General features: G+C 40.8%; 1 protein-coding gene across 1 annotated transcript in view; it reads right to left on the bottom strand.

Annotated features, from left to right (window-relative positions):
• CCDC6 (coiled-coil domain containing 6) overlaps positions 1–15,398 on the bottom strand; it is a 76,126-nt gene extending 60,728 nt beyond the window's left edge. The window contains exon 1 of the mRNA XM_015571815.1: positions 15,230–15,398. Within this exon, the coding sequence (XP_015427301.1) occupies positions 15,230–15,235 (6 nt within the window). The 5' untranslated portion in view covers positions 15,236–15,398. The remainder of the gene's footprint in view (positions 1–15,229) is intronic.
• Positions 15,399–15,811: the final 413 nt, after the last annotated feature.

Here is a 15,811-nt window from a genome sequence, read left to right on the forward strand (position 1 = left end):
CAGTAAATGAATTACACAGTTTACTCCGAGTTACATAATGTGTGTAGAGAGGAAATAAATGCTACCATCACAACACATACTTACTAAATTATTCTGGATGCTGTTTCCCAATGTACTAGAGAACATGCTTTGGCAAAAATAATTCATTACCTCCCAAAATGAGATCATACATCACACCTCCTACCATCTTTCTTAAAAACCAAGAGGGGGAAAGCCTCTTATTTATGCAATTAAATAAGCTGGAAGAGAAAATACAAAAAAATCATTTACTCCAACCTTCAAAAAGGAGTAACAGAAACCCAGGGGACACAAGACAAGTGGGGTTTTCAACAGTCCCCATGCGCTCGTTGGACATTCTCAAGTGGGGGGTTGCTGGTCCATGGCAGGGATTGGAAGAAACAGTGTGCCAGGGCCTGCTGCGTTCAGAACCCAGGGGAGAGTAAGTAAAAGCTATTGAAACAGAATGAAGCAACTCGCGCTTTATTTGGTTTAAGATCACACTGCTCCCTCGTTTTCCCTTCAAATGCATTTTTTGCACAGATGCTGTATCCCAGGCCTTCACATGCGTTAGGCAGGCATGATCACCCCCACTTTTTATGTCACAACAAGGTTCCTGGACCAAGGCAATTCAGCTAGAAAGCAGCAGAACCCGGAACCAAAACCCCACTCAACACCAAACGGGTGTTCCCCCACTGGATCCTGAGCAAACCCCTGAGAAGGGTCGACTCTAGACTCTTCCACCCACTCATGCCTAGTGCACCCTCAGCGTTGGCAAGTCCAACGATTAAGCACAGAAAATGATGCCCCGCAGGCTCGCCCAGGGGGTGCCGTGTCTCTTTGTAAACCCTGCAGAGGGTGCGATGGACAACAGCGCAGGCTCACCAGGACCTGATCAGCCTCTAAATGGCTACCTGCCCCTGCCCACCTCTGACAATTCCCACTTCTATCTGTGGACACTATGCTATAGTTGAGATAGTATCTTTACCCTAAAATAGTTTATCAACACTAAGCTTAAGTGATATCTACTGGTTTTAGAAAAATGAACTTTACAACCTTTAAATCATTTGCTAAAGCTTTTTTGTTAACGCTGTGGTTTCCGCCAATATGTTTTCAATTGCTGCTATTTTTATTTGAAAGAACCCCTCCCCCCAATCCTTTATTAAGGTGAGGCTTTGGTCCTGGGGGAAATTAACACAATAAAGGATGCAATCTAAAGTTGGAAAATCTCTTCCCCACCAATATTAATCTTAAAAAAGAGAAGGTTCTCATTGGCTTACTGGAAAATATTCATATTGGGACAGATGGTGTAATTCTATCAATATCTGATTAATAAATCTGTAAAAGCTCTCCATTTTAAGAGGTTTTTCACTCTCAAAAGCTATACTCCAAGGAAAATTGGACGGTAAAACTGTCGTTACCAGAACTCAAGTTAGGTCCCTGGGTTACACTAACCCATTTGGAAAATATCAAGTCACCCTGAGATCTGTTTGCCAAAAACTCAGTTTTCATCTTCCCCAAAAGACAGATGAAACGAACAGCTTTGCTGCCTGCTGTGTTCTGCCATCTCTCAGGTGACATGCAATGCAAAAGCAGGGCATAAAGTTTCTGCAGAGAACACTGGGAACAGAAAATATGCTTCTTCCTTGAAACAAAGAATCCAGCAATAAAAAGAGAAACAGAGAGAGAAACACAGAAACAACCCCCTCCCCCCAAAAAATCCACGAGATGAGAGTTAAGATGAACAAGACAGGGCGGGGGGGTGGGGGGGGGTTCTTGAGGAAACTAATAACCATGGAGTTTGCCTCATTACAGTTTGCATGAGAAAAATTCAGAAATTGTTTGTGTTTTAAATAGATATCATGCAAATTCAAACCATTTGGCCCCATAGGCTTAAACCAATACCCTGAATTCACCTGTTTTAAAGCTGTAGCTCATGACACTACAAACACAAACCCTAAACGGAAGCCTGGTTGAGGCTGGCCCCCCAAGACTAACTATCAGAAATAAACTCCTGTTTCATCTCACAGTAGCATCTTCAATATAGGCATAAAACTCAAGGCATGATTTTCAATTTCTAATCAAAGTCTTAATGCTTTTATGAGCAATTTTAAATCTCCCAAGAAGGTCAAAACATCCTGAACTAGAACAGAAAGAATTCAAACTAAGAAGTACATAGTCAAGCACATTCTATTAATGTGTTTAAAATATAGCTCATGTGTTTGCCTTAAATATACCTAAAGCAAAACGCTTGCTTAGGTATACTAAGTTATTTTTCAAACTCAGAATTTTCTGTAAATGCACTTTTTATAAAGTAAATCCCAAACATTATGGAATAGCCTTCTGTGTGCAATATATTGTTTACATTAACGAAAAAGGCAGCCCTGTGAAACTGAGGTCACATTATATAACAGATGATCCATCGAGGCGCAGTACATTTTCACTGGAATTAGGATTATATAAAGATTTGTTCCTTAGGAATCAGCATGAAAAATCTATCAACATTAACTGAAAAAGTCACAAGCAGAGCTATAACTCTAAATCTGTAAAATTCCAAGTGCTACTGAAACGTGAGCATTTTCTTATTATATCTGATTCCATGTGTGGAGTCTCAAAGCAAATTTCCAGCCCATTTAAAAAAATACAAGTATAGCGTTAATTTGACCTGAAACAGGCTAACTGTAAGCATCCATTCAGTTTTCAATAATTGTTGTCATATCATTTGCCAAGGCTTTCTGGTGACCTTTCTGTGATCCAGTCCTCTTATATAAGTGAGTCAGGAACGCTTCACTACATTTATTCTGGGCAAAATTCTCTCTTGCAGGTAGAGGCACTGAAAATCGTTCACCTGAGAGATGCACCATAGGTGCACATGTAGGTGGGCTGGGCGACGTGTGTCTGCAAATCTGGGCTTGTTGCTAATCCAGCCCAGGCCAAGTGAGGCGAGCCTTCCGGCCACCAGCCCCAGGACCCAGCTTCCTCAATGCAACTTGAAAATACACTCAAGATGCCCCTGCCTCTGTTTTCACTCGTCAACACTCATATTTCTCTCTTGTGTCCTCACCACAGTCCCACAACCATCTGCTTTAGGCAACATAAAGGCCACCATAAGACAATAACCACATTAAGTCATTGGACTGTCAACAATTATCACGTTATTAACATGAGCTTTGAAGAAGAGTTCAAAGAGGCTCGGGACACTGAGTTTCTCAAAAACCAACTTTTCACAACTGCTGCACTGAGCAGCCTGAGCAGAAAGCCAGCCTCCCACCTCAAACGGAGAGAACATCACCACTTAATGCCTCCCATGCCCACACTAATTCCCACCTCCTCCCCCTTCTGTTACTGGAACCATTACTCTCAGTCAACACCTCAGGTCGCTTCAGTTACCCAATGCCGTTAAGTCAGCCTCTGTAACAGCTGTCCAACACGCCCTCTTCTTTCTGAGCAGTGCCCCAGTCTAGTTCAGGTCTTTGGTTCCTCTTCACTGGGCCAGTCAAAGCCTCCTAACAGATCTCCCAGGTCATCTGAGCAGACAAACCCTGTTACTTCAACACCCTGCTCAAAACCCTTCCATGGCACCCGGGGACTTAACTCCTTAGCATGGCGTTCAAGTCCCTCCACGTAAGTTTCCCATACTTTTCTTGTGCCATTTTCACACCCAGCCCCTTTGACAGTCTAAGGAAGGTTTGTAAACATAAGTGCCTTCAGAGTAAACAAAAAATGAATGGGTCTAAGCACACGGAGTGGTAGCAACGCCGGTAAAGGCAAAGCTTACAAGGTTTTAACATGAAACCCACCAGGCTGGGCAACACTTGTGGAGGCTCCTCTGGTCCAGGGGCTTGCAGATGGCCAGCCCTGCTGGTCACACTGGACCCCTCTAATGCAAGCTATTGCACACTTCCTGTCCCACCCCTCGTCACACTGTGCCCTCTGCCTAGAGTCCCTGAGTATTTCTTTCTCCTTAAACTTACTGAAACTGGGGAATGGCTCAAAAGACATCTTCCCGTGTCTTCCCACACACCCCAGCACAAGGAAGACTCCCCCTCCTTTAAGCTGTGGCAGGCACACAGTGTACTTGGTGTATTTTAATGCCTAGTTCATTGTGTTTTTCACATCCTTTCTATTAGCTACTTCTAAAAGCGGTCAACACTGCAAGGCATTAGTTACTATGTACCAAGCACTTCATGTACGTCAATACACTAAACCGCCATATTCTATGGTAGATACTACCGTCTGTACTTGACAAAGGATGAAACCACAGGTTAGAGAGGTAAGGTAACCTGCCTACAGTCACACAGCTGGTAAGGGGTAGATTTGGGGTTAAAGCCTAGGTCTCTAGCTTCAAAGCCTTTGCCCTTGCCCCTGATGTGTGCTGGGACCCTCAAGCACAGGGGCACATTCTCAATCACCTTTATAGCTCTGTGAAGGGCACTGACCAGGACTTACTCAATTCTACTCCAGAGCATCTAGAGAACAACTTATCTATGCAAACATCGATTAGATGAATAATAATATCTCCACTTCCTGCGAGCTGTGTTTTCTCCTAGATTCAGCCTCAAAATGAGCACAACTAGGCAACTACAAACAATACCGTTAGTATACGAATAGAGCCTCCTCAGGTGACCATCACCCACATAAAGGAATATAACATTGCCAGCTCCTCCAAAGCCTCACGTGTCCCTTCCTGATCACAGCCCAACATCAACTGGCGGTAATCACTCTACTGATTCTTCAGGTATTTGCTTCCTTGCATCTTTTTTTTTCTTAAAAGAAATGTTACTGCCTATTTACTTCTACACATTAGTTTTGCCTGATTTTGTATTTTTTGCCTACCTTCTTCTGCTAACTGAACTTGTGACTTCATTCACCCATGTTCCTCAGTGTAACTGTGACTTCTGTTTTTACCGCCTTAATCCCACTGGTGAGCATAAACAATCTATCCCTTCTATGAATGATGGGCATGTGGGGCATTTCTAGTTTTTCACTGTTACGAACAATGCCACCAAGAACACTCTGCTCCACATCTGGTGCACACGTGCACCCATTATGAAACATATCCAGGAGTGGAACTGCCGGGTCACAGTGAGGTAATGGCAAAGTGTTTTCACCATGGCTGCACCCGATTCCATTCTCTGAGGGCGGTGCGTGAGAATTCTCTAGTAATGTCTTGTGCTTCATCTCATCTTTCCCGATTACTAATGGGGTTGCATGCTTTCTCATTTGTTTACTGACCACTGGCTATCTGCTTATTGTGTGAAGACCCTGTTGAAAGCTCTTGCCGTTTTCTTCTGGGTTTTCTTACTGGTTTATAGTTTTGTGTCAGTTATATATGTTGCAATTATCTCCCCCCGCTCTGGTGTGTCCTTGTGTTCTCTTTACGTGACTTCCTAGGATACCTCTTTGGTTGTCTCCTCTAGGAAACACTCCCAAATTTGGATGTGTAGCCCAGGCTTCTCTGTTGAGAACCTCTGTCCAGCGGCTTATCTGTTATCTCCACTTGGATGTGCAGACGTCTTGACTAAACTTCTGACCTCCTCACTCCAAGTCTGCTGTGCTCTACACTTGCTGTCTTTCCCATCTTACATAATTCTAGTCGTCGAAGCCAAAACCTCTAAGTCTTCCTTGATCCTGTCTTGCTCACACCCACTTCAAGGCTTTAGGAAGTTGTTCTCTCTGACTGTAATGCTCTTCCCTCAGAAATCCAATGATTATCTCCCTCCTTCCCACGATTTTGCTGATCCTACCTGAATGACTAACTTAAAATTTCAACAGCTCCTTACCTGTCCTTACATTGTCCTAATTTTTTTTCCTGCAGCATTGAATATATTCTCATAGTTTTTGAAGCTATCTTTTAAGTTTTCACATGAACTAGTTATTGCTGAATACAGAAATACATTTTATGTGGGAAAAAAACCCAACTCAATTCTAATTATTTACCTGTAAGTTTAAGATTTTTCAATTACCCAATCATAAATAAGTGGCAATCTTAATTCCCCTTTTCAATCCTTGTATCTTTTATCTTTTTCTTGCCTTTCTGTACTGACTACCAACTATAATGATGAATAGAAGTAAATACAGCAGGCATACTTATCTTGCTCTTGACTTTAAAGGGAAAGCTGTTAAACTGTCAGAATTAAACACAATATTTGATAGTCTTTTTGCAGACACTAACACATTTAACTTCTATTCTTAGTTCACTAGGATTTTATGAGTTATTACATTTTATCAAGTCCCTTTGCTCCATGTATGAATATGATCATGATTTTTTTCTTTTGAGTCTGTGAATATGGCCAAGTACACTTACAAATTTTCCATTTTTCCATTAACCTTGCATTCCTTATATAAATGCAACTGGCCTCAATGCATTATCCTTTCAATATGCTGTTGAATTCATTTTCCTTATATCTTATTTAAGATTTTTGCTTTATTTAAGATTGATATTTCACTGTAATTTGCCTTTCTTGAACTGTACTTAAGTTGGAGCATTATGGTTATGTTAGCCTTAAAATAAGCGGGGAATCTTTTTTTTTTTTAACTTTAGCGTTTACAGAAGATTAATATGATTTCATCCTTGAATGTTTGGTACATGTCTTAGTGAAACCATTTAAGTCTGAAATTCTTTTTCTAGGAAGTCTGTTGATCAATGATTCAATTTCTCTAACAGGTTAAAAACTCGTTTTCTATTTCTTCCTCATTCAGTTGTAGAAAGTTATGTTTTTACAAGAATTTTGTCCATTTTATCTAAAACTTCAAATGTACTGCCATTGTTATTCATAGGTTATTAACTTACCTTTTAAATGTAAAAAAAATGTTGTGATGTTCCCAGTTTCCTAACAAAGATTTCAAGCTTGGCTTTTATTTCTTTGAATGTAATAAGCTCAGTAGTCAATGTCTGATAAAGCCAATATCCAAAGTATCTGTTAAGTCATTTCTGTTGTGTTCTTTCTACTGGTTTATCATTCATGAAATTTCCTATCTCCACCTGCCTGGTTCTCCTTGTGTGTTGGACAACGCAGTTGAAATTTGGTGGCCTAAGATGATGGTCTCTTCCTCTAGAAAATTCCATTCTCTTTTGCCAGGCACCATCCAGTTTGGAACTACCTTAATCCTAAAGCCACAGCTTCAGGCTCTTCCCCAGATGATGCAAAACTGGTACGCTCTTACCTTGAAGGCATAGCTCTTCAAGACTCCAGCTTGAAGTGGGGCGATTTATCCTTGTCTCCAGCCCTGGCCAGCCACAAGATCTGACTTCAGTAACACCAGCCCCTCACAACTACCAAAAGCACAACTCAAGTTTCTCAGCTGTTCCTTAATGAATAGCAAATGCTCTCGGTACAAAAGCTACCCTGAGTGCTAGGGTCTTCTCTCAATTCCCATCCTCCCCAGACCACTATCTTGTTAGTTCTTTCAAATAAAAATTTCAAAGCATGTTGTTTAGCTTTTATTCATGAGGTTTGTCTGAATTATCAAATCTGTCATTTTCTAGAGAGGAAGGCACAAGTAACTTTTTCAAGGAAGAAAAATAGCTAGGTCCTTCCAGAAAACTAATTATTTTTTAAATGTTATTTCCTTGTCAGTATTGTCAACACCAAGGACTAGTGTCAAGCCTTCACTTCTGAGCAGATGGCTCCACTAGAACATCAGACTTCCTATCCACTCAGAATACTTAAAGGGCTAAGTTTGAGTTTCCTGGATTTCCAATAGTATGATGCTGCTTAAGGTAGTAATACCTTCACAGAAACCCGCTTAGAAAGGTTAGAAAATGATGCTCCACAAATAAGATAAAGAAGTCGTTTAGGCTCTGGAGTTAACCTACTGCCCTGAAAATCCATTTCATACAAACTAGCAGTTTCTTTTCCCAAGGAATAGACAGTGCTTTGCCCAGAGAAAGAATTCATAGTTTGAAAATGAACTGACCCAAAAAATGCAAAACATTGCAACATTTATAAATGCAAAGTTTTTAAAGCATTTGAAAAGTGTTTCTAGTTCCTGAAGGACATGGACGTATCCTTCAATAACCCAGACTCACCTTTTCAACTAGAAATAAAATGCTCACCGCTACTCCAATTCAACCTCTCATGCCCAGCTTCGTCGAATTATTTTTACTTCACTTTCCTTTTACTGTTAATTTCTCTCTGCCTGCATTTTCTCACATATTGTCAGGAAGCTGGCATAAGAAGCTTCTAAGTCCTTCCTTTTGCCCTTACATTTTTGGGAATCCGTGCTGGTATATCAAATCTAACCACAATGCCAATACACAGACACACATTTTGAAAGAAACGCAATGATCTCTTAAGACTATACAGGAGTGCATCAAGGTCCTGTCCTTTCTAATCACAATACACATTATGTAGGACCGAGAAACTTCTGGCATGCAACTGACAGGAAAATTCTGGTTTATAATTTGGACTCTGGTGGTTGCAGCATTTGAAATGCATTAAAAATATCCCGGGAGCTCTTGGCAGATATATCATGAATTTGACGCATAAACTCCCTGCGCCATGAACAGAAACAAGGAACAGACAAAGCTGAGGGTCAGATAATTTGGGATGAAAAGCAACATCTAAAAAAAAGGAATAAAACCCCCCACAATTTAGCCCCAGCTGTTTCCTAAGCTATTAGGTGAGAGCATTTTTTTTTTTTGACCAGGAATGATAGCCCTGAAAAACTGAAAACCAATAGGACCACTGGTTTAGCCACCTTAATGAAGAAGACATTTCAAGGTCTCTTCTCCCTGCCATCGGGAGAACCAAGTTTTCATCTAAATGGATGCAATGACAGTCTTAGCCCAGGTGCCCTTGAAATGAACAGAATTACACACATGCATGTCTCCCCGACCTCACTTTACTTCCTGCACCAAGTCACTTCATTGTCATCTTAATAACCTGGGTAACGTGGAGGGGGAAAAAGCTGCCTCAGAGTCTGGTGTACTAGTACATGACGGAGAAGAATGGTCCTGGGAGTCTGCACTCACTTCTCATACCTGCAGACACAGCCTTCCTGGAGTCAGAGAAGCATTCACTCCATAAGACCAAATTCATTAAGATGGTATTGGAAGGAGAAACTACTAGGGAATTTAGGGGGGAGAGGGAGAAGGCAAATGAAGTTTGGTAAGCCTTTGTCTATAAACAGGCAGGTTTGGGGACTTGTTAAAATTCTTCCTCCCAGGTTTTATTCCTGTGCTAACAGAGATGAAAGAATAATGCGCTGCATGATATCTTTCTGAACTGCTCAGCTATCAATCACTTGGCAGAGGCAGCTTCAGCAGTGGTTTCTGCCCAACTTCCTTCCTTTCTTCTGCATATCATCTTTCCATAGATGCTAGGAAACTTCAACTACTTTAATCCCAGGAGGCATTCTAACCTCAGGGATCAAGCTAATGGTAATAAAAATAAGCCACGCCACGTAACAACAGACCCAGAGAACTTTTACTCTTAAGAACTTCCCATAATCAATAAGAATGTGCCCCCTCAAAAGGACATGAGTATCATAATTTCTATGATAGCTATAGTGGCATTATTTTCGGAGGACAAGATCCAATTTCAAACGAGAATCAAAATTAAAATACTACAAACCTATTTATTATTCTAAGGTCTGAAATTTCAAAGTTGGATCCGATTGAAAAGAATCGGAGATATATGTAATACTCAGTACTCTTCTTATCTCCATCCTGTTTCAGGGTTTTAAAAAAAGAAAAAAGCGTTCACTAATTCTGGCAGTGGTATGGTTGAGAAGAGTGCAGGCAACAATTGGACAGGGTTTCCCAGAGAGCAGGAAGTGAACTTGATGTATCAGGCTTACATAAAAAGCAAGTGAGAAAATCCACACATGCTAAAACCATAATTAATCTCAGCAATGACAGGTCTTCCAGGTGGCAATGGTGACTGATGGGTAACAGCCAGGGGAATTAGGAATAAAATAAAATAAAAAAGTTTTAAGCCAGTGGAATGAATCATATCAAGAATGATAAGACAGTTAAACTCATCATTAGAGTTTTCTATGTACAGTCGCTATTAACTATCTGGGCAGTTTAGAATCTCCTATCACCTGACTCTGCAGGGAGCTTCCGTGAACTGCTGTCCATGACAAACAGATGCAACTACCACAGAAAAACTCTGAGCTCTCAGTCAGTGACACAGGAGGAAGTTTCAAAAAGTAAGGATGAAACAAGCATCAGAATTTTTAAGTTTCCTCATAGAAAATAACAGAAGCCCTAGCCGGTTTGGCTCAGTGGATTGAGCACTGGCCCATGGAATGAAGGGTCCCGGGTTTGATTCCAGTCAAGGGCATGTACCTTGGTTGCAGGTTCCCCGGTCCTGGTAAGGGTGCATGCAGGTGGCAACCAATTGATGTGTCTCTCTCACATCAATGTTTCTCCCTGTCTCTCCCTCTCCCTTCCACTCACTCTAAAAATCAATGGGAAAATATCCTTTGGTGAGGATTAACAAAGAAATTAAAAATTAAAAAAGATACAGTAATCCCCTTTATCTGCAATTTTACTTCCCATTGTTATCTGCAGTTAACTGTGGTCCAAAAATATTAAGTGGAAAACTCCAGAAATAAGCAATGTATAAGTTTTAAATTGCATATCATTCTGAGTAGTGTGATGAAATCTTGTAGCATCCCACTCCATCCTGTGTGGGACCTGAATCATCTCTCTGTTCTGCACCCAAATAGAAGTACAGGTAACATTTGGAGAATGGCTTTTCAGACTTCTTAAAAAAAAATTAATTAAAAAAAAAAATATATATATTTGACATATAACACTGTGTAAATGTAAGGCGTGCAACATATTGATTTGATACATTTATATATTGTAATACGAAGGCCATTGATGTGATACCACCTCTATCACATCACATAATTAGCATTTCTTTTTTGTAGTAGGAATAATTAAGATCTAGTCTCTTCACAAGTTTGATGGTTATAATACAACATTTGCCGCCGCCAGTCGCCTCCCTCTGCAGGGCGATTGGCAGGTGATCGGGGACTCCCTCTGACAACCACCTTGACTGGCCTGGGGCCTGCAGGCTGGGGTCACAAGTTTGATGGTTATAATACAACATTGTTGTCTACACTCACTATACTGCACATTAGACTTTTTTATTTAAACACTAGAGGCCTGGTGCACAAAATTCGTGAGCAACCACCTTGACTGGCCTGGGGCCTGCAGGCTGGGGCAGCTCCTGCATTGAGCTTCTGCCCCCGGTGGTCAGTGTGCATCATAGCAACCAGTCATTCCACCGGTCATTCCATATTAGGCTTTTATTATATAGGATGCATGTTCTAAATCAAATTCTGATGAAGAGTTTGCTAAGGCAGCATTTCTTATAAATTTGAATTACAAATTATGATTAAACTGCAACCTCTCTTTCAAGATATCCAGGGCATGCCCTAGGCAGTTTGGCTCAATGGATAGAGCATCAGACTGAGAACTGAAGGGTCCTGGGTTTGATTCCAATAAAGGCACATGCCCGGGATTGTGGTCAATCCCCAGTAGGGGGCGTGCAGGAGGCAGCTGATCAATGATTTTCTCTCATCATTGGTGTTTCTCTCTCCCTCTCTCTCTCTTCCTCTCTGAAATCAATTAAAAAATAAAAAAATAAAAAGATATCCAGGGCAGAAGTTAGTTCTGATGCAGGCTTGTGCGGAATTTACCAAAAGTACAAGAAAGTTCTTTATAGGACAATTTCTCACTCAGGTAACCAATCCCAGTCTGGGCTCAGAAGGAGGTGTCTCCTCCATAGCAATAATCTAATTTTGTTCTCAGGCCCAAAGAATTCCTTTGAAATGCACATAAAAGCAATGTCTAATCTCTAAGAGAGACAAGAGCCAAAGCATGACGACAAACCCAAAACTGTTCTATAAACAGCCTCTCGGTGGCCTTTGGGTGAAAAAATGCTCAACACTTTCACGGTGAACAGATCAGTTCGCATGTGTCTATCAGTCACACCTGCAGTACGGTTGCTCTTAGCAGGTTTTTCATAGCCAAGTCCTGTCCAGAAGCAACCATCCTAGAGAGCCACCGTACAGTGATCACACAGCGGGAAGGGCTATCGGTACCGATTACGCTAAAGGTCTTCCAGATGGAGATGGGTTCTTCCACACTGGGTGGCAGAAACGGTGAGCCTTCCACCAAGGACCGGCTGAAAACAGGAAATGCCTCCTGAGGGGGGTGGGGGAGGGAGGTAACATAGGCCGCCAGCCCTTCTTCCCTGCAGATCTCCTCCCTGCAATCTCTCCGACTGGCCAGCAACAGAAGAGGGCTTCTTAGGTCTTTACCACAAAATGGCACAGAGTGAGACCCCATGTCTAAGTGAGAAATCAACTATGGTGCCACAGAACAGACATACCTCTAGAACTTGGCCCAGACTTCAACCCCAAACTCCCTGCCACCCATCTGCTTCCCAGGAGTGGGGAGTGAGGAGTTATTAATGGGCACAGAGTTTGTTTGGAAAAGTTCTGGGGATGAACAGTGGGATGGCTGCACAACCATGCGAATGTGTTTAATACCACTGGATTATACATTCAGAAATGGCAAATTTTATGCTATGTGTACTTTATTATATATGTACCTCCGAAGAGCCAAGCTGGGATTCATGAGAGATCATCTCGGAGACGTGCTGACTATTGGTTTGTCCAGATACTACAAGTTAGATCACTAACAAGCAAAGACCCACCTAGAGCTCCCCAAGCAACAGAATCACACCTTCATTCTATGCCTTTTGTTAAGACTTGGCTACATGAAGACTAGTACTTCACATTATATATGACTTCTGGCAAAAAGAGTTTATTGTGTTGTTCAATTTATATATCATTAGTCTCTTTAGAAAGATTCAATGCCCCTTGAAAAAATTTAAGCTTTTAATATATGACATTTCTTTTCTCCTGACCAAGTAAAACTATTTTTTTAGATATATGAATTATTTTTAAAAATCACAATATTTCTCCAGGTTATAGCTTTATTTATAGGATGCTCAGAGCTTACATTTTAAGTTCAAACTTTCTTATGCCATGTGTATTACTATAACTAATGCCCCTCTCTGTGGCACATAGCTCTCACGTTTTCATCCTTATTTAGTATCTTATTTTAATGTCCTTGGAAAGTGGGTGGGTCGTGACCAGTGACTGAGAAGGTGATTAGAAACTACACACTACAGAAGCACGCACACTGAAGATGAGTACAGAGAGAAGGAGCGTGATCTGCATCGGTTCTGATGGCTTTATAATGTACTTTGGTCAAAGACTCCAAATGAAAGTTGAAAACAAGGAATGTTTCTGAGAGTGTTAAAAAATTAGGATGCCCGATTGCACACCAAACTCAGAACAACAGTCTATAATTGCATTCCTTTAGTGCTAGAAGCAACATAAAGAATAAGTCATGGAACGCTACCAAGGTGATGCAGTCAAAGGCCAAATTAACCTTCTCCCTCATTTTTTTTTCCCTCAAAATCAGAACGCACATGAATAAGCAAAATGTGTCCATGAGAAACTGTCATAAATCTCTACCAGACATGAATACCTCGGAATCCCTATTCTTCACATTTCAACAGTGGCCATATAAATAAAAAATTTTTTTTTGCAAGACTGTAACGGTATCTTTCTTCAGTAGTCAGGTAGAAAAATGAGAATAAAACAAAGATTGAGTAAAAGTTGCCTGGACCATATATGGTTTTAACACTAAAGTTTCTATTCTAAAGCGGAATTCCGGTCTTCTCTTATAGGACAATCTATGTTGGATGGTAAGAAAAAAATTAGGAAGTTTTTTTAAAAGCCTCGAATATCCTTTTATTATCACCTCACTAAAATACATATGTCAACCAAATTTAGTGATGCCAGGAAATAGAAAATACAAGGGGTGTTTCTACCTGTCACAGCCTGCTGACAGTGTGATAACAGTGGTTCTCCCAGGATAATTTTATCTCTGCTCACTATTTTGGATAAGCTGTGTTAAATAATAAAAAACCCATATCCTACTTCTTTTTTTTAATATATTTTATTGATTTTCCACAGGGAGGAAGGGAGAGGGACAGAGAGCTAGAAACATCGATGAGAAACATCGATGAGAGAGAAACATCGATCAGCCGCCTCCTGCACACCCCCTACTAGGGATGTGCCCGCAACCAAGGCACATGCCCCTGACCGGAATCGAACCTGGGACCTTTCAGTCCGCAGGCGATGCTCTATCCCAGTGATGGCGAACCTTTCGAGCTCGGCATGTCAGCATTTTGAAAAACCCTAACTTAACTCTGGTGCCGTGTCACATATAGAAATTTTTTTGATATTTGCAACCATAGTAAAACAAAGACTTATATTTTTGACATTTATTTTATATATTTAAATGCCATTTAACAAAGAAAAATCAACCAAAAAAATGAGCTTGCGTGTCACCTCTGACACGTGTGTCATTGGTTCGCCATCACTGCTCTATCCACTGAGCCAAACCAGTCAGGGCTATCCTACTTATTCTTAAGTTCATACTAAGTAGCCCACAAAATGTTTGCCTTAAACAAATTTTACTTTTGTACTTCACTAGTAAGCATTGGGGAGGCGAGGCGGGAGTATGGGAGAAAAAAGGAGGGGAGAGCCTTTGAACTAAAAAAATAAATAAATCAAACCTTCCTGTATGTTTTGTGTGGTATCTTTTACAACCTATTAGTGATTAATGCTGTTTTAATATTTAAAACTAATAATTTTTTAAGTTTTAATATTTGTTTAGTAACATATTACACACCCACTTGAACACAACTGATTGCGGGTCATTTTAACCATGGACTGTGAAGACCTTTTATTTTTTTTTCCCCAAATAGACATTTCACTTTATATCTCCATATTTTAGTGCAAAAGACCTAGTTCCGACTGCCAAAAATGTTTATGCATTCATTACAGATTCAACATAAAAGGGGAAAGAAATCTCACATTTGGTATTAATCCTCCTATATCCAAAACTACTGCATACAGCATTCACTCCCAGGCAGAGGCCTCGGGCGCCTCAGCTGTTCCTTGAAATGCTGATGTAAAGTAGCTTCCCTTCCCTGAGCAGAGGAGCTAGGGAACCACCGTCTTCAGTATCATACTGCTGCCATCTTTACCAGGCATTTTTAATCTCCAAAGACTGTTAGCTACACGCTCATCAGCAAATGTTTGGAGCAAACTGTTCCATCAAAGTCGTTTTTTCCTGGAGAGAACAGCAGGCAGGGGAGATGAGAGGGGAGAATAGATAATTTACCTGCATCAATTTTCTGGAGAGCTCATTAGTGAGGAACTCTTCTTCCTTCTCATAATTTACAGCAAGGGTTTCTTTCTCCTTCTGCAAAGCCTGAATTTTCTTGAATAACGTGTTACTGATGAATTCTTCTTCCTGCTCAGCCCTGGCTTGCTGTTTTTAAAAAAAATTAAAAGGGAACAAAAAAAAACACAAGTTAAGGAAACAGGAAATTTACTAATTGAAATATAGTTCTTATTTCCAGCGAGAACACCCATTTTAATGAGAGCCCTATTTTTAACTGTGAACCAACACACCCCAAGACGCACAAATCCGAGGAACTCAGCAGCAATCCTACTATTACTCCCAAGGGCCTCCCTGTACTATGTACGGTCCCTCTTCTTAAAGTGATATTTCAAAGTCATTAACAAAGATTGTTTTGCAGTTTTTCAAAGCAATCTCAAGTCAATCACCAGAATACCGAAAGCGCCTTCTCACATGGCAGATAAGTCCAATTCTGGGGTCCGTGCATCAATCCATAACTATTTGCAAGTCACTACATCTCACAGGTCCTCCAGCAGGTCCTCACATAATGTCATTCGGGTC

This window comes from Myotis davidii, unplaced genomic scaffold, assembly GCF_000327345.1.
Source record: "Myotis davidii unplaced genomic scaffold, ASM32734v1 scaffold1187, whole genome shotgun sequence".
Classification (NCBI taxonomy): Eukaryota; Metazoa; Chordata; class Mammalia; order Chiroptera; family Vespertilionidae; genus Myotis; species Myotis davidii.